Source organism: Zootoca vivipara, chromosome 1, assembly GCF_963506605.1.
Source record: "Zootoca vivipara chromosome 1, rZooViv1.1, whole genome shotgun sequence".
Classification (NCBI taxonomy): Eukaryota; Metazoa; Chordata; class Lepidosauria; order Squamata; family Lacertidae; genus Zootoca; species Zootoca vivipara.
Genome location: NC_083276.1, coordinates 30,989,833 through 31,013,829, shown reverse-complemented (window position 1 = coordinate 31,013,829; position 23,997 = coordinate 30,989,833). Strand labels below are relative to the sequence as shown.

Sequence of the window (23,997 nt, the reverse complement as noted above, 5' to 3'; positions counted from 1 at the left end):
GTACTTTCTTCTTTCTTTAGGAGCAGATCATGGCTTTTGCTAACAAGTGACACCCTTGTGACTTTAGGATGATAGTTCCTGAGTGGTTGCTGTATTTGCCAGTTACAAAGACTGTGTTTGAAATGGCATTAAAACAAAACGGGGAGCACAGTATTTCCTTACGTTTGCCGATTGTGGCTGAAGTTCTTCTTTCCTCCAGCAGTACCAGCAGATTGTTTTCTTCTAGAACGTCAAGATCTACCTCTAATCTGACACTGTATTGGATCTGGAGCTCTAAATATTGGCCTTGAAAACAGTATTGTTGGAATGAATTTACTTGTATCCAGTTTGAAGATCACATGCATGATTTTTTTTACTGCTTCGGACAAAAGATTCTGAGCTGCAAGCTTAGTCAGCATCTCTTTCAGCCTTGGCGGCTGCGAAATACAGAAGTGGAATGTTGCTTACCAGCTCCCTTTTCAAGACTGCAATGATTCTCTTCTACCTCCAAGGATTGCAAGATTGAGACTCAAGTTACAGGATGGAGTCTGAGAACATTCTGTTAAAAATATTGTTTAATTACTAAAATAGACATTCAAAGAGCTCTGTCACAGTCATGTGCCAAACAACCAGGCCAGACATTATCAGTTTAATGGCATCACAGCACCAAGTAATGTGAACACAACTAATAAGCAAGGATATTTATGCTAACGTCTTACAATTAACTGCTTTCAGAACTTGTCTGAAAAGATATTCTAAGGCTTATCAGCACTCAACCTGTACTTGCAATGCTACATCTGTGGAAATTTATTTAAGAGGGGCTCAGTCTGCTTAACAGTTTAGCTTAACTTTTTAAAATAGGTTTAAGCTAAACCAAAATAAGTGTCCTTTCAACCTACAAGATTATGTAAAACTTAATCTGCTTTCACTTCTGACTTCTTAAAAATTCTTAATTTAGTACACTGTTAAATATGTGCTTCTTTCCTCCTCCACCAATTACATAGGTGCTTTTCAACAAGGCCCCCGTACAGATTATTATACTGCAAATAATCTCATTGCACTAGGAAAGGTATGGGCATTTGTGGAAGCAAGATATAATTCTGTACCACCACCACTGGGATCATAAGAGGAATAAACTACTTGTCTGTCTTGCGCCTTACCCGACAAACTCAACTGGTGCCCAATTTTGGTTGACTATAGAAATGGTCTCTTAATTAGCAGCAGAAGTTACTCATCAATCAAAACACGTAGTACCTGAAGAAATAAAGACCCTGAATTTTTCAAACATAGGTTAACTTTGGTAGAGGAAGAGCAATACAAAGGAAAAAGAATCTTGTGCCTGAGTTTACAAATGAGGTTTCAGAGGAAAAGTTCATAATGAGTTTTAACAAACTGTGTTGCTCTGGTCCAGTAACAAACATCTTGCTTCTACAGTCGTACCTCTGGTTACGTTTGCTGTGGGTTGCGTACACCACAGGATATGAACGTGCAGAACCCGGAAGTACCAGAACGGGTTACTTCCTGGTTCGGCGATTCGCGCATGCGCAGAAGTGCCGAATCACGCGGCGAGCATGCACAGATTCGGCGCTTCAGGTTGCGCACTGTTCAGGTTGTGAACAGGACTCCGGAACGGATCCCGTTTGCATCCAGAGGTACCACTGTAGTTTGCCATCTTCTTTACTACTTGCCTCATGGGACAAGAAAGCAAGGTGCAGAGAAGCTGGGCTTTAATTTAGGGTTATAGAGATAAGTTGAGAAGCATTAATGAGTTCAGACACTTAAAGAGAGGATAGTGCAGAATAGTTCCTGCCAAACTAAGGCTTCCATCATAATTAATTTTCTAATGTATAATGAATGAAATAGGTAGAAATAAAGGCTTATGCAGGGCAATAGGATACACAGTAAAAAGGCTAATCTTATGCACTTATTTGTGAGTAAGTCACAGTGAGCTAATAGGAATTACTTCAGAGCAAACATGCGTAAGATGCACTGTTAAGTGTCCCAACTTTGTATTCTGCAGATAATGCCAGAATACCTTTTCACATCCAGTAAGAGGGCAGTGCGCCAAAAGTGTTATCAAATGAGGCATTGGGTTGGCATGTCTTAACCTAATTTGGTCAAGGTTTCTTTAGCAAGTGCTTACACTGTACTGGTATATCTGGACAACACAGAGATGAAACACTTTGTGCAGTGGCTACCATGTTAAGTCTCATATTTATGCAGCCTGAAATGTCCTGCTCAAACACAATGTTTAAGATGTGACAGCATGTAGTGCATCAGCTTTAGTGGTAGTCCCACGCTGGGGTCCTGTTAACCATACCATTTTCCAAGGAAGTTGATTTGGGAGGCCTTCATTTGCAACAGGAAGGAGGCACCAGGATGCCTTGCATTAAAAGTTTCTTTAAGGCTAGACTGAGAATCAAATTATTTATGTCAGTCCATCCCCGGCACTCCTCATGGTCCTCTAAAGTAGCCAGAAAATGCTGGCTTTTGCTTGCTCTCAGCTTTAGAGATGTAAAGAGGAGAGACGTTTTTGGGGTGTTCCTAAAGTCTTTACTGCTATGTTTAGCCAGCTATTTATATGTGAGGGTTGACAAACAAGTTTTTCCACTGACTGTCACTCCTAAAGCTCGACCAGTTTCAGCAGCCCTCTTCAGGAATCGGCTAATCCTAAAAATCTTAACTTGTTAAATGTCAAAAGGTTGGTACACACTCCAGCTTTGTTTAAAAACAACTCCATTAAGTAAGCATCTATTTGAGATTTGAATCTTAAGTTTCATGCACAAGAAGGCCTGCAAAATATTATTATGGAGGAAGATCAATATTGGGGTGCATTGGTACCAAATGTGAATAAATGCCTTGGCTAAAGATGTGCTTCACCTCTGCACAAGATCAGCTCCAAAGCTATAAACCTAGAATTCGGGCCCTTTGGCATCAGTTAAGGCAGCAATTGTACAACGAAGCACATCTTACTACCCTAGAAGGACCCATCTTATTACAGCTTGAACCACTCAGTCTTAAAGGTAACCAGTTCTACTTTGGTCTGTGTTTGGCTGTATGCTCATCAGAATTGCCTTTTCTTGTTTCAAGAAAATAAAATATTCTTTAGATGATGTTTTCTCAATGGGAGAGTCCAAGAGATTGCAGGAGGTGAAAGGTAGCACCTAGAGCCCAGCTTGTCTCTATGTTGTTCACTTTCTTTGCCAGCTGCAAAAGAAGAAAAGTAAGAGAACAATTACCCTTGTTGCAATAAGGACATTTTAGGCAGAGTACATTTTTTAAACACTTTTTATACAATTTATCTTAAATTCACCCATCTCATTTTGCTCTGCCGAGCTTTGACTTCCCTCCCTCCCTTCCCACGGTTTTCTTGTTTACTCCTGTCTCGCAGTTTATTATTACCCTCACTTTAGTCAATTCATAGGATTTATTTCAGTCCTGCAAGTGTTTTTAAACTTCTACAGTTCTTCTCCATATAGTCCACAAATTTACTCCAGTCTTTTCGGAAGTTTGTCTCTCCCTGGTTTCGGATCTTGCAAGTCAGTTTTGCTGATCTGCATAGTCTATCAGTTTCATCTGCCACTCGTCGATCGTTGGTATTTCCTGGGTTTTCCATTTTTGGGCCAACAAAGTCCTGGCCGCGGTTGTCGCATACATAAACAATATTTGATCTTCTTTCACAATCTCCCCTCCCATGATTCCTAACAGAAATGCCTCTGGTTTTTTGGGAAAGGTATATTTAAAAATCTTTTTCAATTCATTATATATCATTTCCCAAAATCTTTTAACTCTATCGCATGTCCACCACATATGGTAAAATTCGTCGTCTTTTTCTTTACATTTCCAGCAAGCTTTACTACTCATTCTATACATCTTAGCCAATTTTACTGGTGTTAAATACCATCTATACATCATCTTCAAAACATTTTCTTTCAAGGCAGTACATGCTGTAAACTTCAATGTTTGATTCCACAGTTTCAACCACGCATCATACTCAATATTGTGCCCAAATAGGCAGAGTACATTTTTAGTGTATAGGCTGAGTATATTTTCCAGTATAACTCCAGATGGATATGATACTGTAGAAAGTACAGTTGCAGTAAAAATAACTGCAAGTCAGATCTCAAGCAAGGATATCTGACTACAGTACTGGACACAAGCAGCATTCAAGTCGATTTAAACAGGGAGTTAACTACTACACTGCAACTACTTATTAATGAACAGTGACTTCCTACTGTTATGAGTTTAAATAATAAAAGTCTTCATTAAAATCCCATACTGTTAAGTTTGAGCTGCATTTGACTAGGAAAAAAAAAAGGAGCTGCAAGGACTTTTAGCAGTAGCAGTATTCTTTACCGTGCTAAAATAAGTAAAATGTAGATTCACCCACCCATTTTACCAAAGCATATAGAACGAAGTACCAGTACCAACAACTAGTCAATAAAATAAAATCTTCAACCAAGGCTTCTTTCAACCATTTTTACTTGCCTGTAAAACTGTATTGTCTACAAATCCAAATCCTTCTTTTAATAAAGCTGTAATGTAACTGAGATCCATACAAAGGAAAGGACTGGCAGAGCGGTAGCTGTCCAGATTGTCACACACTTCAAAGAAAAAAATGAGAAGAATATTCACCAGTATTGGAGCAAGTGACTCAAAAATAAACAATATTATCACAATATTATCACAAAAACTATTAAATGTAATTCTAGCTGAATGCGAACCACAACGACTTGGACATCTATGGTCCCATAGGTCATTCCACATTTGTTCATCCCCATCTGTGCTACTCTTGTGCATGAATTGGTTTCAAATGCTGCTTTAGGAGCATTCGAGAACAAGAACTATGGCAAATGGTGCAAGTGCAATAATAAACTGAGTTTAGAGCCATCACTCCTCTACTTCAGCGTTTCTCAACCGGTGTTCCGCGGCACACTACTGTAGTGTGCCGTGAGACGCTGGCTGGTGTGCCGCGAAGAAAAGGGTGATTTGCATTGTCACGTCACTGACCCGCCGGAAAGGAAGCGAGGCACGTGATAATGCAAATCGCCCTTCTCGTCGCTGCACGGCGCGGCAAAATTTAGAGTCGGCATCCAGCCGGAGGCCAGAGAGGGCGCCGCCGCCGCCACCTGGGGAGGAGGAGGCAGGCGGGGAAGGCTGCGCAGGGCTTCCCTTCGCCGGGCCAGAGCGGCGGCGGCTGCCTGGGGCGGCTGGGAGGGAGGCGGCGGCAGCTGCGCGCCCGTGTCTGCCCGCCTGGGGTCTGTGCGTGCCGTCTAACGTGTCCCCGCTCACTCCGCAGGCTCTGTGCCTGGTGGGTCCGCCTGGCTACCGCGCAGCAGTTCTTCAGTGGCATGCTTTACGTCTCCCCTCCAAACTAAACTAAATATAGGGCGGCACAGAGTTGGTGTGCCGCGGGATTTTTTTTCATAGAACAAGTGTGCCGTGGCCCAAAAAAGGTTGAGAAACACTGCTCTACTTGTTCCCAATCCCTTAATTGTTTAGTATGTTTTTAGCTACTCCAAAGTAGAATATTTTCTACCTGGAAGAGGGAGGAACTTGCTGGCCATATTAAGACTGCACTTTAAATGGTTCCTCTCTCTCTCTCTCTCTCTCTCTCTCTCTCTCTCTCTCTCTCTCTCTATATATATATATATATATATATATACAGTGTGTGTGTGTGTGTGTAATATATATATATATATATATATATATATATATATATATATATCTGAATACACGTTATTGGAATACATAATCTATGCAAGTAGTTGAAATGATTGTAGACTGGCTTACTTGCCCTTATAAAATCATAGACTCGTAGAATTATAGAGCTAGAAGGGATCCCGAGGGTCATGCAATGCAGGAATTCTACCCACAGCCATCCTTTGGTGGGCTCAAACCACCAACCTTCTGGTAAATAGCCATCTATGGATTAGCCCTGAAATATTTCAGGGCTATTCCATAGTTGTTTTCTGAATTCAAAAGTGCAGAGCGAATTCCTAATTTCTTAAGCAGTTACTCGAAAACCTTTATTCTGATCAAACCATTAGCCCTACTTTGTCTCTAAACACCAATGGTTTGACATTTCAAATGTCAGTTAGTGACTAAAATACACCCTCACATGGCACTATTTCAAAGTGACACCACTACTGCTCCATTAACTGGAAGTACCCTAATTCAACTCTCAGAGTACATTTTACCTTCTTTGGCTTTTCTTCTAAAGTCTCCCACTTTGAGAACACCGCCTTTCTCATAATCTGAAATGTCAAAAGATAAGGGTCATCCTCTGGCTACGAGATACTGTGAAAGTCTGATAAAGCACTTATCTCTCTTGGCAAGCATAGTAGTCTGCCCAATACAAGCTATAGCAGGATTTCCTGATCAATTTAAGATGGCACGGGATGCTGCCAAAAAAAACACTCCTAAACATTTAAATGAGTTACAGTGTGGTGCTTGGGAGATTCAGATATGGTCCATAGAGCAATGGTTTTCACATTTTCTTCTCTTAGATTTCCTTTCCATGTCAATTGGTCTATGAAGGAAGCTGTGTGTGTCTGCCAAAGAAACCCAATACACTGTAGAGTAGCTAATGGAAATAGTCTGTTGACACAGAGTCCTGTCACTGGCCTGTGGAACACACCCTTGGTAGGGGAAGGTGGACTGATTAGGAAAGCAAGATACTGTACAGCAAACATTAATGACAAACATTTAAGTTGTGCACTAGCTTCAACTCGGATCATGGGCACCAGTATAGCAGTTATGGGCAAAGCAGCAAACTTAAGGACTTCTGGTGCCGCTGTCCCCCTACTTACTGCCCCCTTTGTCATGAAGCGAGGAGGAGTACCTCCTCCTTCGGCCCTACCAAGACCCAAAAACAAAAAGCTTGTACAAACACACATTTTGTTGGGAGAGATGCAACTAGAGGAGGTGATAGCCCCCCCTCAAAAGCTCCAAATGTGCCCATCAACTCAAAAAGGTTGGTGACCCTCTGAGCCATGATAGCCTGGCAGAACTGAAGCCTAAGTGGCACCTGCCCAACCAACTGTGCTGCTGAATTCTTTCTCCATAGGAATGAATGAAGGAACACCAATCATTTATATAGAAGGAAGCATGCAAAAACACTCCTTTATTGTTAAGGCTCCTCCAGAGGTTAAAGGAATTCTTTTGTAAGCGCTACCGGTACGTTTGCACTATCCTCAACCATCTGCATCCACACTTTATACTGAAAAGGGGAAAGCACTTTTTAAAAGGTTCATAAAGTGGTGCTGGCTGCATTGCTCATGCGCGTGATATTCAATAGGTGCCAGTGACATCTGGTGCAACCACATTCTACACAGCATTCACAATGGATACACTATCTGGGCTGGGGGGGATCATATTTCTCCAGATACAATATATACTTCCAGTGCCGGGATAATAAGATATTCCTGCAACAAATGAACGGCGAGTGTGCATTCATTGCATGAATAGAGGAGCGTCCGGAATGGCTCATCGAGTCCCATCGTGTAGGTGACTGACTGAAAGAGGGGCATTCATTCCCCAAGGGTCATTGAGCTCAAGCAAGATTTCAGATGTTTGCTATTCACCTATCAGGGCGGTGTCCACAGCCCGATCGTAATAATAGGAAAAGGCATAGAAGGAGCTGTGCCGAATCTCATCTGGTTGATGCAATTTTCCCTTTACCACCTTCAACACTTCAGAATAGCAAGGTTCAAATCCCGTTTCTCCTGGCAGGGTAAACACACAAAGGTAAGTTCGACATGTCATGAATCCCATTGCAGATAAGTGCAGAATTGCTAACAATGAAATTAAGGAAAGTGCAACAGTTGTAAATGGTCTTTCTTGACAGCTTTGCAGTATTGGCACAGCCTTGTGATCCAAATAACTGGCCTTCTAATGGAGCAGAAGTGACTCATTTGCCTGGTTCGCACACCACACTGAGCCAAACCATGGCTTAGCACAAACGTGTTGGCTTGGAGAGGAGATGGTGGCTGCTTTGCTCGTTCCCTGATCGTTTTGCATCTGTTCCATGCCGAGCTAACCCATGGCTTACCATATCCAAAACTGGGATTGTGATTCAGCTCTCCTGGACAAAACTTTGTTAGAATTTGCGCTTAGTCTGGACAACACTAAACCACAAGCCTGGGTTGAGATCACATCCTAAGCCATGGGTAGGCAAACTAAGGCCCGGGGACCAGATGCGGCCCAATCACCTTCTAAATCCGGCCCAGGAATCAGCATGTTTTTACATGAGTAGAATGTGTCCTTTTATTTAAAATGCATCTCTGGGTTATTTGTGGGGCACAGGAATTCGCTCATCCCCCCCCAAAAATATATATAGTCCGGCCCCCCACAAGGTCTGAGAGACAGTGGACCGGCCCCCTGCTGAAAAAGTTTGCTGACCCCTGCTAAGCTAAACTGGTTTAACTCAAGCAGGGCATGGAAGCAAAATGACTGGGAAGAGTGAAATGGCTGTGATCTCTGGGAGCCCACTCACTCGGGTTTTTGTGCTAAGCCTCCTTTTGGCTTAGCATGATGTGCAAACAGGGCCACAGTAGCCAGAGGAGAAAGGAATGCTGTCTTCCTGGACCTAAAATTTATGTTCTGTCCCTGCTGCAATCTGAAATGGAAACTCAATAAATATTAGAAAAAAAGAAAGTCCCCACACGGCAGAAGTAGCACAGAAAGATCAATGCGAACAAAACAAGCTTCCTGACTGCTATTGCCTGTGCAAAATAGCTGAGGTCTTATCTTGACACCACCTCTTCCTGACTAGAGCCTCTGTATCTTCATGACTCTCTGACTCATCTCCCAGCTCTATTTCTCCCAATCTCTGTCCTTAAATAAAAAAATAGGTATTCCTTTAATCCACGATTTAAGAACTTCCTGTTTTCAATAAATCAAATCTAGAACTGGCCTATCCTCTATGGGTCAGTTTTGAAAGTTTATCACACTCCAAGCGAGCGACAGCAAAGGGAAAATGTTCCCATGCAGTTGCAGGGTGCACTTGCAAAAGAAGTATCATGCAGTGCTTTCTCTGCCACGAGCAAGCCCTGCTTGTGACAGGGATGGCTTCGTTCAAGACTTCTGTTCCGGAGTCTCTTGAGTGGAGCCAATCCCAGAAGATCTGCTATTCAGCGCCAAGTTTAAAGATATTGAATGCAAGCCCCACTTGCAGGCAAATGAGTGCACTTTAACACTCCTCGTTGTTTCTTTGAAGCTACAACTGTACTACACCTGATGTCCTAGGAAGTTACACTGGCCTCCAGGCTACAGGTTCCCCACCTGTGCCCTATGATTTTTACTTAAAAAAGAAAACCCTCCAAGTGTAAGTAGCAAAACATTTAGAAGTGGGGAGCATACAAAATAAAATTCACATCAAGCAAATAAATTATGGCAATGGATAGCTTCACTGAGATTCAGATCAAGGATTCCCAGATGAAATAAGAATACAAGAGACCGGCCATGTTACTTCAGAGGGACAATATACTCCAATGAGCACAGCTTTTCAGCTGAAGATCTGTTTCCTGGGTCTAAACCATTTCAAGCCATTACCCCAGCAATAAGCTCCCTGGGACCAGAATATCTATATCTTATTATCTATCTTATTATCTATCTATCTATCTATCTATCTATCTATCTATCTATCTAAATGTAAACTGGCCATGTCCGTTAGTATCCACGTTTCACCAAAACCGCTTGACCGGTTGCGTTCAAATTTTGACACAATGCCCCATGCAAATAAGAGAGCAAGCCCATACCGTTTGCAAAGACAGATGTCACAGCTGTGCAACATAAAACCCCGTATTTCAAAACACACCACTCAGACAAAAATGCATGCTGGGAAAAGAACCAGGTTGCAAACCAGCGCCGTCTAGCGGTGGCTACACTGGTACTGCACCTATAAAACCTTTCCTCTCAACAGCACCTCAGCTCCCGTTTACATACTAGGCTGAAGCCTTTACAGACTAGGACAAATGGAGGTACTGACTCGCCTGGGTGGGGGTTGGGGGGAGGAGGGGACGGGATAGGTCAGGACCAAACACAGGGATGAGCTGGGGGTGGGGGGAAGAGGGGGCGTGATACTCATGGGTCGGGACAGGGTGGGGGGAATCACAGGCATAAGCCGGGGGTGGGGGGAGGAGGGGGTGGGATACATTATGGATCGGCACAGGGTGGGGACAGTCACAGGGATTAGCCACAGCAACGCGTGGCAGGGCCAACTACTATATATATAAAAGATAAAAGTCAGAGCAGCAGCAGTCTTGGGAAACTTTATCTTTCTAACTTACCTTCTTTGTTGCCACCATACTGGTATTTCACTCCCCCAAAGTGCCATTCTGCCTCCAGCTGTTTTGGCAAACATGAACTTCGGAATGTCCGTCCATCTGATGCTAAAGAGAATATAGATCGGGTGAAATCAGTAATGCTTATGTTTTTCAGTACCCTTGGTACTTGCAGGAAAAGGAAGTTGGGAAAAGTTCAAATGCTAAAGTCCATTTATAGAAGAAAATCAAGCTTTTTCTTGTTTCCCCAAATAGGAAGCTCAGTCCACTAGAGTAGCTAATCTTTGGCCTTCCAGATGTTCTTATCAATCTTGACCACTGGTCATGCTGGGTTGTTGGAGCAGATGGGTGTTGGAATTCAACAGCTGGAGGGCCACATATTCCCCACCCCTGCACTAAACTCTATGTAGGCAGGTGGGTCCTCTATAAACAGGTAGGTGAAAAATGGAAAAGACAGATACAGGTTGGGGAATGCTTCTGCTCCCGGCCAAACTTGACTGAAAATGTATAGATGGGCAGCAATGTACAACACTGGGATGGAGGCCATGAAACCTAAGTATATTCTGGGTGAGTTGGCAAAATGCACTGCATACATGATAATGGGATGTGAAAATGATAATAGCTGTATGTACTACCCAAAGGGTCTTGATATTAAAATGTTAGTGGACTCCTAGGCCAGGCTTCCTCAAACTCGGCCCTCCAGATTCCCATGGTCTTTAGCTAGAAGGACCAGTGGTCAGGGATGATGGGAACTGTAGTCTCAAAACATCTGGAGGGCCGAGTTTGAGGAAGCCTGTCCTAGGCTAATCAAAAGGAGGAGACGATACTTAGAAGGTTCTCAAGTAGGAAGAGCATCCCCTGAACCCGAATTTTTTCACATTCCAGGAAAACAGGAAGCTGAGTTGCTGAACCGTTTAAAAGAGCTGAAGTAATATATCGACTGTTTAGAATGTAGCTCGTAATCGTGGTGCTTATTTATTTATTTATTTATTTATAATCACAACCCAAACTCACCTCTACCCAAAGGCTTGGTTTCAATAAGCAGTTATCTACCACAAAGGGCAGCTACAATTGCTTTCCACAATTTGGCTCCTCTTTGAGTTTATCTTTCATGTTGTTGCTTCACAGCCTAGGTTCTGTTTGAGCTGGCTTGTATAACCCTACAGAGTGCCATGTTACCTGTCTCAGTGACAGCAGAATCTCATTAAAAGGAAAATGCACACCAGGAAGGGGATAAAGAGACAGTCAGCCTTGTCAGAAGCTGATCTAGAACTATTTCCCATTAGAATTCTGAATAGGACAAATTCCTGGGACTGGATGAACCCACTCAGTTGGATGAACACCCCCCCCCCCACACACACAAGTCTGTTCACACACACAAACACAAAACTATTCTGTCTGACTGTACCTTCCATTTCCAGGGCTCCCAATGTAGCAAGCCGTGCAGCCTTCAGACCAAACCCTAAATAGCTGTAAAATGAAGAAGGCCAAACAGCACTTGGTTAAAGCCGGAGTTCACCCTATCCCACTTACAAGACTAGGCAATTTTATGAACTAGGATATAAGATCAATACTCTGCTAAAACAGCCTCCTCCTTGCTAAGCCCAGGTATGAAATGTTAGCATGTGGTTTTTTACAGTAATCCACAAACTACCTGTTTATTATAATGAGAATAAAGACACACATGTGGGGTTGTGATAACTAGCAAGAGATACTGACCAGAATAAGCAATACAAATTATTAAGGCAATATCACATCTGACAAATATCTAACAGTGTCCTTAAAAAATAGTCATTTGCATAGAACCGCCTCACTCACCTGTGTGTGTAGAGCTTGAAAGTGCTGTTGAACATTTCGAATGAGGTAAGGAAATCTATTGGTGTTTGCTCTAGGGTTTCCTAAAATTAGGATAATGAAAAAGGATTGTTCAGTGACTTTTAAATTTCAAGATAAATTTCAAGATACATTTGTGGAACATTTGTACAGCATATAACATTCACATAAGTCTTGAAGAGACAAGGGAATTTTGATAAACTTAAGCTATTAATGTTCAGGAAACAACTGCTCTATTGTAGTAAGGAAGAAAATCTTCCATGAAGGTTGATAATGAATGTAGTCACAGTCATAAACTGATGATGCTGGAAAGGTCACAATAAGGAAAAAAGGTAAAGGACCCCTGGACGGTTAAGTCCAGTCAAAGGCGACTATGGGGTGTGGTGTTCATCTTGCTTCAGACCGAGGGAGTCAGCATTTGTCCACAGACAGCTTTTCCAGGTCATGTGGCCAGCATAACTAAACCACTACTGGTGCAATGGGACACACTGATGAGTGCCAGAGCACATGGAAATACTGTCTACCTTCCCGCTGCAGTGGTATCTATTTATCTACTTGCAATGGTGTGCTTTCGAACTGCTAGGTTAGAAGCTGGGACAGAGCAATGGGAGCTCACCCCGTCGTGAGGATTCAAACTGCCAACCTTCCGATTGGCAATCCCAAGAGGCTCAGTGGTTCAGACCACAGCGCCACCCAGGTTCCCTGGTCAGAATATATGTATGATAATAAGATACAGGCACTACTTTAAAGAACAAGCTGCAACATTTTGGCAGTCACAGCTTGAAAAGCAACATTATCAAATACATACCATTTCACATTATTTCTGGTATTTAAAACACTTTTACAAAGAAGCCTAACAACCTAATGAATATTATTATAATAATTTAATAATAATAATAATTTATTATTTGTACCCCACCCATCTGACTGGGTTGCCCCTGCCAGATTAAAGCAGCCTAGATCTATATGAAATAAAACATGAAATAAATGGGACACCTGCACCAAATTATCCAACATTTTGGCAACCTCAAGAGATTCCTCACCTCCCGCTGTGGCAGGAATGTGATCTGGGTTGAGGCTCCTCCCAGATCCAGGGTCCCCACCGTCTGCTGGTTCCGGCCATACAACTGCCCTGCAGGGAACATTTAAGAAGTTCAAAGACTACCCACATGCCCAGAGAGTTACCATGTTATCTATTATAGCAGCCCTGAATGGATTTCAGTACTGAAAATGTGCACTATAAATATCCAACTGCCTACTCAGTTTTTACAGAACAGACTCTATCCAAGCCTCAAAACTGAAATCACATAGCAGTAATTACCTGTCAAAAAGTTCACGGTGATCCAGGCTAGTATACCTGCAAAAAGGAAGGAAAGTAACTGAAATCTATCTTGAGACCCAAATGCAATCCAGAAAGATATCCACGGCTGCTAGGTTTCCACCTCTACCACTGTTCAAGCAGAATCTCTTCCAATCCTTCCCTAGGTTTAGAGTATGTTCTAGTCTCCACCCCCATCAACCTTCACTGTTTTCCATTTGAGACCTTCCACAATTCCTCTCTTAAAATATATTTGACTTCACCTCTAACCCACAAAAAATCTTTACTCTTAGTGGACATGCTTAACTGGCTTGTCTGCTTAGGGGACAATTCACTTGACCAGTTTGGCATGTTGAACATGTGGACTGAGAGGGATCCAGGCTGAGTTTAGCACGCAATAAGTATGGTAGGATAGCTTTGCACTGATCACTGTTTCCCATCTCAGAAAATATTTTGGCTTGCAAATGTGCAGGCAGGGACTGTGCTGTTTTGCCTGTACTTCCCAATAAGTAACAAACAATAATTCAATGTTCATCACAAAGATATGGAAAGTGAGTTGAAGATCATTTGGTAAATGTAGGCTGACTGACAAACCATGCTTGTGATGAAACAAGAAACCTCCACTCCAGCTGTCATTGTTGGTCAGATTAGGGGTAGGAAGCCTCAGGCTCAAGAGCCAATGCAGCCCTCCAGCAATATTTTACCTTTCATTCAGCGTTGGGAAGATTCCTCTCCCTCTTGCTTCCATGGTTATTCTCCCTTACTTGGTCCCCTCCCTTTTCTTTGTCCCTGAACTCACCTCCATTCCTTCCCATTTTCTGCCTCCCGGGACCCACCTTCATAAGATCCATCCATGATGCTAACACTGTTATCAGGAACTAGAAATGGTGACTCCTCAAAGACCACCCTGACCTGTGGAAATGAAAAAAAAACCTAGGTTATGTGTGGGTGAATGGATGTCATAACATTCCCCCCCGTACAAAAAGCAGTGGAAGGTAAATCAAGGTGAGCACAAGTCGAACGCTTTCACCCAGCCTTCAGGTATAAAACAGGGTTTTATTGAAACATAGTGACAGCAGGTAGGTAGCCGTGTTGGTCTGAGTCGAAGCAAAATAATAATAATAATAAAAATTCCTTCAGTAGCACCTTAAAGACCAACTAAGTTTATATTTTGGTATGAGCTTTCATGTGCATGCACACTTCTTCAGATACCAGGTATCAGGTATCTGAAGAAGTGTGCATGCACACGAAAGCTCATACCAAAATATAAACTTAGTTGGTCTTTAAGGTGCTACTGAAGGAATTTTTTTTTTATATAGTGACAGCAGTTAAGGAATATTTGAGAAACAATAACATAAAAGAAACCCCTATGGCAGAGCTAGACTGAACCTTGTATATTACAAATCTATATTACAAATGTTTAAATATATATGAATAAGAGAGGGAAAAAGTAATATGTATATAAAACTGTGTGAAAACATCTAAATAATAGACAAAATACAGCAAGTTTAATTGGAAGTCATTTTAAAATTTAGATAATAGAATGTAAGTTTGAAAGTGACAGAATAATAGGTTTTATGTTCATTGTTTGTTGTGTATCATTTGTTATAGGAATATATAATTTATGTTTGTAAGTATAATATGTGTTTGTATGTAATTTGTTTGTTTTATAATTTTTAAATAATAAAGATATATATTTAGAAGGGGAAAAAAGAAACATAGTGACAGCAGATGTTGAATCTACAAGTGCCTCTCACAAGACTGGTATAGTATTTTTTAAAAAAACAAGGCAAAAACGCACATAGGCAAGCACTGAAAAGTGCTTGTTACGTATGCCCCCAACTTTTGCACAATGAGCCAACCCCTTGAAACACAACCTAAAGTTACCTCAGAGAGTAAAGCTTGGGCTTTGTGCTCTGCTAACAGCCTCAGACCAGCTGTGGCTTTCAGGACAACCGGGGTCTTACTCCAGTGACTGGGCGGTACAGCTTCTTTAGCCATGTCCAACAATTGTCTGACTGTTTCTGCTCCCTAAAGTTGGAGATAAATCAAGACACAAATGTTGGTAAGTTCACTCTCAATTATAACTAAATTGCAAGTACATGCAACTGCATTTACTCACATTTGTCCCTTCCACCCCCCAAGTTCCTCTTGCTCCTTCTGTTGAGGGCCGTGATGCGGAGATTGCTCCGGTGCCCCCGCCCCGCTCCATTTCTTGCCGTGGCTGCTGGGCGGGCGCAGCGCACCGTGCGACGCCCCCCTACCGGGCCGGCGCCCTGGCGCCCTGCGCCACCCAGACTACCCCTAGAGCTGGCCCTGCTTCTGTTATCCTCTTCTGTTATCCTAGATTGTAAGCTCCTGTCCTCCCTATTCTTAAACTGTATCAAGTGCCATGTCTACTGATGTACAGTAAAACATCTACTTCTCACCTGCCTCTTCGTCCTCCTCATCTTCCCATTAAGCTTTCTTTTTATTCTTCATGTTATAAAAACTGAATTTAGAATGAGTGGGGAGGAAGAGAGCCAAATAGTCACAAAAAGCCATTAGAATTTCTTACTTTTCCAGGCTGATCAGCATAGGCGGAGAGTCCTGGCTTGACTGATTCAAAGATTTCGCCTTCTAACTCTGCAGGTTTTTCTGCAAAAATCAAGCCAAACAACTTTTATAATAGTTGATCTTCTCAAACATGTGCATATCTCTCAAAAGGAATTTACTGATTTCACAGGACATCAGTCTAACACATCATTATTTCTTTCACACAGAAAATATTCTAGTATGGGCCACTGTGACTTTGGTTTTCAAAATGCAGCCAAAATGACAAATTCATTATACTTTTGGGAAAGGAAATTCTGAGCCCTGCAAATCCAGATGTAAAAAGAATTACTGGGGCAACAAGTGAGCACAAAATTAGATGAAACGTGACAAAGAAAGCTGATCTGGATAAGGCCAAGCAATCAAAATAAGGAGCTGAAAAATTTATCTAGCATGTCCTAAGGCAGGGGGGTCAGCAAACTTTTTCAGCAGGGGGCCGGTCCACTGTTCCTCAGACCTTGTGGGGGGGCCAACTATATTTTTTTGGGGGGGAAATGAATGAATTCCCATGCCCCACAAATAACCCAGAGATGCATTTTAAATAAAAGCACACATTCTACTCATGTAAAAACATGCTGATTCCCGGACCATCTGCGGGCTGAATTTAGAAGGCGATTGGGCAGGGTCTGGCCTCCGGGCTTTAATTTGCCTACCCATGTCCTAAGGTGATTCTTCCCAATTCCCTCCCCCCACTCATCCATTTATTGAAACGAGGCCACCTTCTAAGTTACAAAACATCTTCCCCTCCCTGCCTAGAGTAACTTTTAGAAAACATATTTGTTCTGTTTGACAGTTTTCTGATAATCTCTTAACAATTCACTGTAGAAGTTAATATAAGTCTCATACCACTATCAAGTTCCCACCTTTCTGAAACTCACTCTGTTACACACAACATTTCAGACCAAAATCCCCTGCTGTTTTCTGTGATAAAGCCACTTTAAATTGAATACCCTCTCAAAAGAAGCATGACTAGGCAGTACAACTGAACCACAATGAACTTTATCTAGGAAGAGAAGCAAACATGTACAAACTGATCAAAGGTTAAAGAAAACAAGACAGAAGCTCTGAGAATAAAGGATTATGAAACATTAAGAAACTCCAGAGCTCAGAATTAAGTTTCAATGGCTGGTCACAGAAGTGCTCAAGCTAGTTCTCCAACTTTTAGAGGATGAATAAGATAATTGGTATCAGAATTAGCAAAAGCATACAATATATTCACAATCTAAGGTCCCCACGGCACAGGCTTAGAACCTTCTCATGTTATCTTACCTGGGCTTCTCTGAACAAAGGTGTAAATGTGAATCCGTGTCCCTGTGCTTCCTGCATCAAACATGATGCCATATAACGTGTCCATGCTGGTGTTTGCAGGGCACACTTTAGAAGGGAAGAGGTCTTGAAACCACAGCTCTGGGCTGTGGTGAGAAACTAGGCAGTAAATGGAGGAAAGCGCAAACATAGCAATGACTGCAGCCCAGGAAAGTACCATTGTGTTTGGGAGCCTTGGACAGCTGCTGTACAAATCAGGATTTGCAGAGTTGTAGAAGTTCCTGCAGCAGAGTTATTAACCAATAGCATAATTAGTTACACCAAACCTCTTACACACAGGAGACTTTCAACATCCTAATAAACCACCCCAGCCACACCTCGTGCTATAAATGCACTTCAAGAATCTGATTCTCACCATTAGGGGCTGCATCTTTTGAGTCTACGGAACAGTTCAAGATGCATTCTAATATTCCAGACAATTTCATAAAAATGCAAGCTATGCTCCTCCCCCCTCACAAGAGTATCTGGTTGAACAGCTTCAAGATAATGTTGAAACTCTGCCAAATGCCAAATTAAGCCATTGACATGAATCTATTCAATTCAGCTAAGCTGTTTTCAGGCCAAGACTTCTGTGTCCTCACTAAAACACTAGCAGGCTTGGGCAGACAAAGAACACAAATGTCATTCAAAAAGACAGACAATGGGAATCTCATCTTCTCCTGATGGGAGTGGCTTAAAGATCAGGGAGGGTAAAATACACCATTCCACTACAGTTATGTACTATTATTAGAGAGGCAGAATGGGGGGGGGATTAGAATTAGTTGCAGTTTTCTTGTACTCAAATTTATCTTTCAGTATATATATTTTGTTTTGTGTATTAACATTTACTTTCAAATCAGATGCAAATTGTTTTTAGACTAATGTTCCCAACCAATGCTGTGTCTGATTATACCGGTAGCACAAAACAACCTCACAAGAACCCAGAAAGCAGATAACATATAAGGCTTTCCCCAAAAATGAATTCTGATAGGTGCTACCAGTCATACTAAATCTCCCAGATTATCCAGCAATGGGGAGAAGAGGGGGTAAATCCTAGAGAGAGTGATCCAGCCATATTCTAGGGGAAATGATCTTTAGTTTTACTTTTCCAAAGCTTAGAGGACACCACAGAACTCTATGAGGTAATTTTGAAATACATGAGTTGGCTTAATAACCGTGCAGTCTAACATATGGAAGTATTTAATGAGAAATTCCAGAGGAATACTATTTTCAGCTCATGAAACAAAATGTCAAAGAACAGAAATAAAGTTTATTTGGGAAAGGGGGGAGGAAGAAGAAGAAGAAGAGGAATGCAATGCATCACACAGAGACTTTCAAACTAAAAATTTAAAAAGTCAACCTAATGTAGCCAATTGCCTTTTACCTATTTGAGCAGAGTGTTGAGTTTTAGAGCCTATGCAAAACTTGCCAAAAAGAAGTTCAGGGAAAATGCAAGTCCTTACAGAGCATCTGATGACGTGGACTCTGGTCCACAGAAAATTATGTCAAAGTAAATGTGTTAGTTGTTAAGGTGCCACAAGACTCTTGGTTGATTTTGTCAATACTTAGCTGTGACACACTCTTATTTCTAAAAAGTTTCAAACTACTTTATGCATCAGCTTTTCAGCATAATACATCACCTCACTATTTGCACACCTAGTCTACTAATTATATCTGTCCACCGACATGTGGTTCGAACTTGGCATCTGAATCCATTATCACTGGACTTGTTACCTTCTCCTGCTTCTACCCTTATGCCCGTTTCAATGTGCTACCCCTCCCGCTCATAAACCTCATTTGCCCTCTGCCTTTTGTTTTATTTCCTTATCATTCCATAGCTCCACTCTCACAGTTTGATCCCTCAACTTTATGACTAGTTACAAAACCTAAAATGAATCTTTACGCCTGGAAGAAGCGGACCATTTGGATCCCTTCCAGTCAGTGTTCAGGCCTCATCATGGGACTGAAACTACCTTGGTCGCACTGGTCGATGATCTCCGGCGGGCTAGGGACAAAGGTGAGAGCTGTTTCCTAGTCCTGCTGGATCTCTCAGCAGCTTTTGACACCATCGACCATAACATCCTTCTGGACCGTCTAGAGGGTTTGGGAGCTGGGGGCACTGTCATACAGTGGTTCCGCTCCTTCCTCCTGGGCCGTGTTCAGAGAGTGGTGGTGGGGGATGAGTGTTCAGACCCCTGGGCTCTCACTTGTGGGGTGCCTCAGGGTTCTGTCCCCTCCCCCATGCTTTTTAACATCTACATGCAGCCGCTGGGAGAGATCATCAGGGGGTTTGGGCTGGGTGTCCATCAGTATGCGGATGATACCCAGCTCTACCTCTCTTTCAAATCAGAACCAGTGAAGGCGGTGAAGGTCCTGTGTGAGTGCTTGGAGACGGTTGGAGGATGGATGGCGACTAACAGATTGAGACTGAATCCCGACAAGACAGAAGTACTGTTTGTGGGGGACAGGAGGCGGGCAGGTGTGGAGGACTCCCTGGTCCTGAATGGGGTAACTGTGCCCCTGAAGGACTAGGTGCGCAGCCTGGGAGTCATTTTGGACTCACAGCTGTCCATGGAGGCGCAGGTCAATTCTGTGTCCAGGGCAGCTGTTTATCAGCTCCATCTGGTACGCAGGCTGAGACCCTATCTGCCCGTGGACTGTCTCGCCAGAGTGGTGCATGCTCTAGTTATCTCTCGCTTGGACTACTGCAATGCGCTCTACGTGGGGCTACCTTTGAAGGTGACCCGGAAACTACAGCTAACCCAGAATGCGGCAGCTAGACTGGTGACTGGGAGCGGCTGCCGAGACCACATAACACCAGTCCTGAAAGACCTACATTGGCTCCCAGTACGTTTCCGAACACAATTCAAAGTGTTGGTGCTGACCTTTAAAGCCCTAAACGGCCTCGGTCCATTATACCTGAAGGAGCGTCTCCTCCCCCATCGTTCTGCCCGGACACTGAGGTCCAGTGCAGAGGGCCTTCTGGCAGTTCCCTCGCTACGAGAAGCTAAGTTACAGGGAACCAGGCAGAGGGCCTTCTCGGTAGTGGCGCCCAGCCTGTGGAATGCCCTCCCACCAGAGGTCAAAAAGAACAACAATTACCAGACCTTTAGAAGGCATCTTAAGGCAGCCCTGTTTAGGGAAGCTTTTAATGTTTGATGGATTTCTGTATTTTAATGTTTTGTTGGAAGCCGCCCAGAGTGGCTGGGGGAACCCGGCCAGATGGGCGGGGTATAAATAAATTATTATTATTATTATCTTTAAACTTCTCTCCCTCAGTACCTTTGTCCATCTAGATTCAGATCAGTATGTTTTGTTCCAAGAGCAGGAGAAAGTATTCCTGGAGAGAAATCCCATAATAAAGTTGCCCTCTTAACATAAGATTAGGGCTAGGGACAAGTTTGTTGAAAACTCTTCTCCACATACAGCATAAGAATATCATTCTAGGTTATACTTTGCCATAACAAAATGGCAAAAAAATTGGTCTAACAATCTGAAACCTAAACTTTCATTTTACAATGAACATCCCAAGCCACATGAACCCAGAATTTATATTAAAAAGACAGCTTCAGCAACTTCAACAACAAAGGAGCAGATTGATTGTCCAAATCAAATTACAACAAAGTTTTAAATGCAGTAGCAAACAAGTGAAATCCTTTATTCAACTTTACCAATAACCAACACCATTTTTGAGAGAATATCCATTAACATCCATTGAGTGAACTGTTATTTTGCACCACGAGTAGTTTCCCTATTCAAATATAAAGCTTGGGATGTTGTCACACTCCAGTTTGATTGAAATAAAGACATAGATTGTTATCATAGAACTGGAGGCATAATAGTGAATAAACTTGTTCTGCACCAGCAGAACAAGCCCAAAAAGGAAATAAAAATGCAAAATCGTGCTGGCCAGTATTTATTAGAAACTTGGATACAGGTATTTTCTAATAAATACCCAGCTGCTCTAATTGCATTTTCTTCCTTGTTAAAGGCATAATAACTAAAGTAGTCAGATTCAGCTATTATGTTAAGCAAGTCTTGATAGAAGCTTAGGTCTCATTCATGTTGTAACCAAGACTGGATTTAGAACTCACAGTTCAAGTTTTCTTACCAAGTTACCAACCACTGAGCCTGCTAATAAGCATAGACTTTGGCATACAGAGGAATCCTAAGCACATTTACTGAGATGTTTACTTCCCTCCAGTGAATATCTAAGCCTGCAATCCTATCCTGTATTCACTTACCTGGGAGTAAGTCCCATTGAACTCAATACAGCTTACTTCTCAATAGACATGTACAGGACTGTCTGTAAAATGTTACACCACTGAGTTGGATTTGTGGCGCTGCAGAGGGGTTATTTTGTACTTGTTGGTGCAGCACTTTGGTTTTTGGGATGCTGAGTGATAGGCCAAGTTTTTCGTAAGCTTTTGCAAAGATATTTAGGATGGATTGGCTACGAGTGATCACCAAAGAAGAAGAAGAATGTCTGTAAAAATCTCTCACTGCAAAAATCTAAGGGAGAAGCTCCTGTACTATATGATACCACAGAGCAAGTATGGTGTAGTCAACACAATGCTGAACTAAGACTAGGAAGGCCTAGATTAAAATATCTGCATAGCCATTATAATGATCAATAGTTGAACTTGGGCTCAACACTCTTTGCTGAACTGATTTCACAAGCCACTGTGACATAATTGATTATGGTTCCACCTATCCACCAAACACCTAATTTATTCTTGCAACTACCCTGTGAAGTGCCACTCTGTGCACTTCGAAGGAAGGCACGATAATTACCATACTTTTCTGTGTATGACTAGGTTTTTTTACTTTAAAATAAGGTTAAAAATCTGGGGGCATCTTATACAAGGATAGTGCATATGCCAATTTTCTAAATTTGGGGTCCCTAAAAGTAGGGGACGTCTTATACATGCAAAAATACGGTATGTAATATATGAAGCAATATTGAATGATATGAAATTGTAGCTCATTCATTACTTGCCATCATACTAGGCTAGTACCCCTTCACTGATAAACAATAGTCCAATTGATGAGCAAATCACATATAAGTTTCATGTACTTTATGTTCTTAGCTGTCAAGCCACAGTGGATTTCATAATAAATTTGGAACATGTGATGTTGAAATCTTAGTATAATCCGTACAAATGGTTCAGGGCTGAGCAACAATGGTTAGAAAGCAATTAGGCTGAGTTGGATTCCTTAGAAATCTGGGAACAATGAATCCAGCTGCACTTAAACAGTGTACCTTTGTTATACTACCTTTCTTACTTCTTTCAAAGCCCTCCTCAAAACCCATCTTTTCCATAAAGCCTTTAGCACAATTGTTTAATCCCCATTCCCAGTTACCACAAACCCAAAGAATGTGTAACTGAAATAGATACATAGTCTTCCCCTGCTTACTCCTGCCTGTATTTCCCTCCATCTTATCTGTGGTCACCTGTGGTCAATTGCTTAGAATGTAAGCCCCCTCAGGAATGGATAGGACCAGTTATCTTGTATCTGTAAAGCACCATGCACATTAATTACATTACAGTACAGTATATGCAAAGAAACATAATATTGCATCTCTTAGTTTTTATTTGATGGCAATCATGACAACTATATATTCAACCCAAGACCTGAAATTTAGGCAGTTTCTTCCAATCCCACAAAGCAATATAACTAGCAAAGCAGCTCCAATACATCTTCACTCACCTATTTCTCGGCTTTATTTGCAAGTGCAACTAAAAATGCTCAGCTATTAAGCAAGCAGGAGTTACATGTTAAAGTTCAAGCCAGCCACCTTCTATCTATCATTTATCTAAGGCAAACAAGAAAATATGCCTTGGTTGGTTCCCCCCCCCCCCTTGCCCCAGTAAAGTTCAAGGGGCATATTTCAGTAGGGCAAAAGCTTCAATAAAAATCATTGCTGAATTAGAAAATAATTTACCAAGATGAATGTTCATTGCAAAAGAAAGATGGGGTGGAGGGTGGGGAGGAGGCACAAAGTCAATTCATGAACAGGGGAAAACAAAGAGCTATTTTTGACTCATCATCTTATGTCACACTGTGCTGATCGGAGCGGGCACTGCCACAGTGCAGCAGTAGATGATGCGACTGCTTGAAATGCGCTTTATCACAGCACCCCTAGAATACTACACCTCGATTTCAGGAGGCACTGGCATAACTAGAACTGGAGAATAAAAGCAACACTCTTTCCAAGACGTAACCCATTGAGCAAACCAATTTTGTAAGTAGTGAAATTACACGTTCAACTGATGCTGCAAACAACTACGTATTTCCTCGTGGTTGCTCTAAACGGGCAAAGTGGCTTTCGCTTGTTTGTATGCAACACATTGAAACGGGAGGCATGGTCTCTCCGAGTCGAGAAGCTCCGGATTCCTACCGAAAGACGCGTGTCGGGTGTGCACGCATTCGAGTGCACTGCTCGAAACTCCGCCGGAGTATCGACAGGGCAAATGCTGCCGAAGCAGGAGAGACTAGAGCCAAGGCTGCACGTCGGGAAGGTCAGGGCAGGGGGAACTCGCCAGGGCTCGGCCCGCGCGCGAGAAAGAACTTCCACGCACTGCCCCGTCCAGACCTCTCCACTCACCGCCTTGTCAGAGCCCTCAACCTTCCACATCTCGCCGGTGCCGCGTGTCACGTCAACACACCGCGCGTGACGTC

At 42.4% G+C, this 23,997-nt stretch overlaps 2 protein-coding genes across 3 annotated transcripts in view; one reads left to right on the top strand and one right to left on the bottom strand.

Moving 5' to 3' along the window:
• Positions 1 to 3,181, top strand: part of COQ6 (coenzyme Q6, monooxygenase) — a 15,722-nt gene extending 12,541 nt beyond the window's left edge. Inside the window, exon 12 of the mRNA XM_035108723.2 lies at positions 21 to 3,181. Within this exon, the coding sequence (XP_034964614.1) occupies positions 21 to 50 (30 nt within the window). The 3' untranslated portion in view covers positions 51 to 3,181. The remainder of the gene's footprint in view (positions 1 to 20) is intronic.
• On the bottom strand, positions 2,107 to 23,997 carry ENTPD5 (ectonucleoside triphosphate diphosphohydrolase 5 (inactive)). 2 transcript variants are annotated; one of them, XM_035108748.2, is made up of 14 exons: positions 23,924 to 23,997; positions 17,278 to 17,555; positions 15,974 to 16,053; positions 15,304 to 15,447; positions 14,253 to 14,328; positions 13,420 to 13,455; positions 13,142 to 13,230; positions 12,084 to 12,163; positions 11,674 to 11,735; positions 10,272 to 10,373; positions 7,566 to 7,706; positions 6,180 to 6,236; positions 4,468 to 4,583; positions 2,107 to 3,186 (listed from the first exon to the last, which is right to left on the bottom strand). In XM_035108748.2, exons 2-14 carry the CDS (start codon positions 17,492 to 17,494, stop codon positions 3,100 to 3,102), a joined length of 1,287 nt encoding a protein of 428 aa, XP_034964639.1. In that variant the 5' UTR covers positions 17,495 to 17,555; positions 23,924 to 23,997; the 3' UTR covers positions 2,107 to 3,099. The 2 variants fall into 2 exon arrangements, with proteins under 2 accessions (XP_034964639.1, XP_034964629.1); XM_035108738.2 differs by lacking the exon at positions 23,924 to 23,997 and adding an exon at positions 23,717 to 23,913.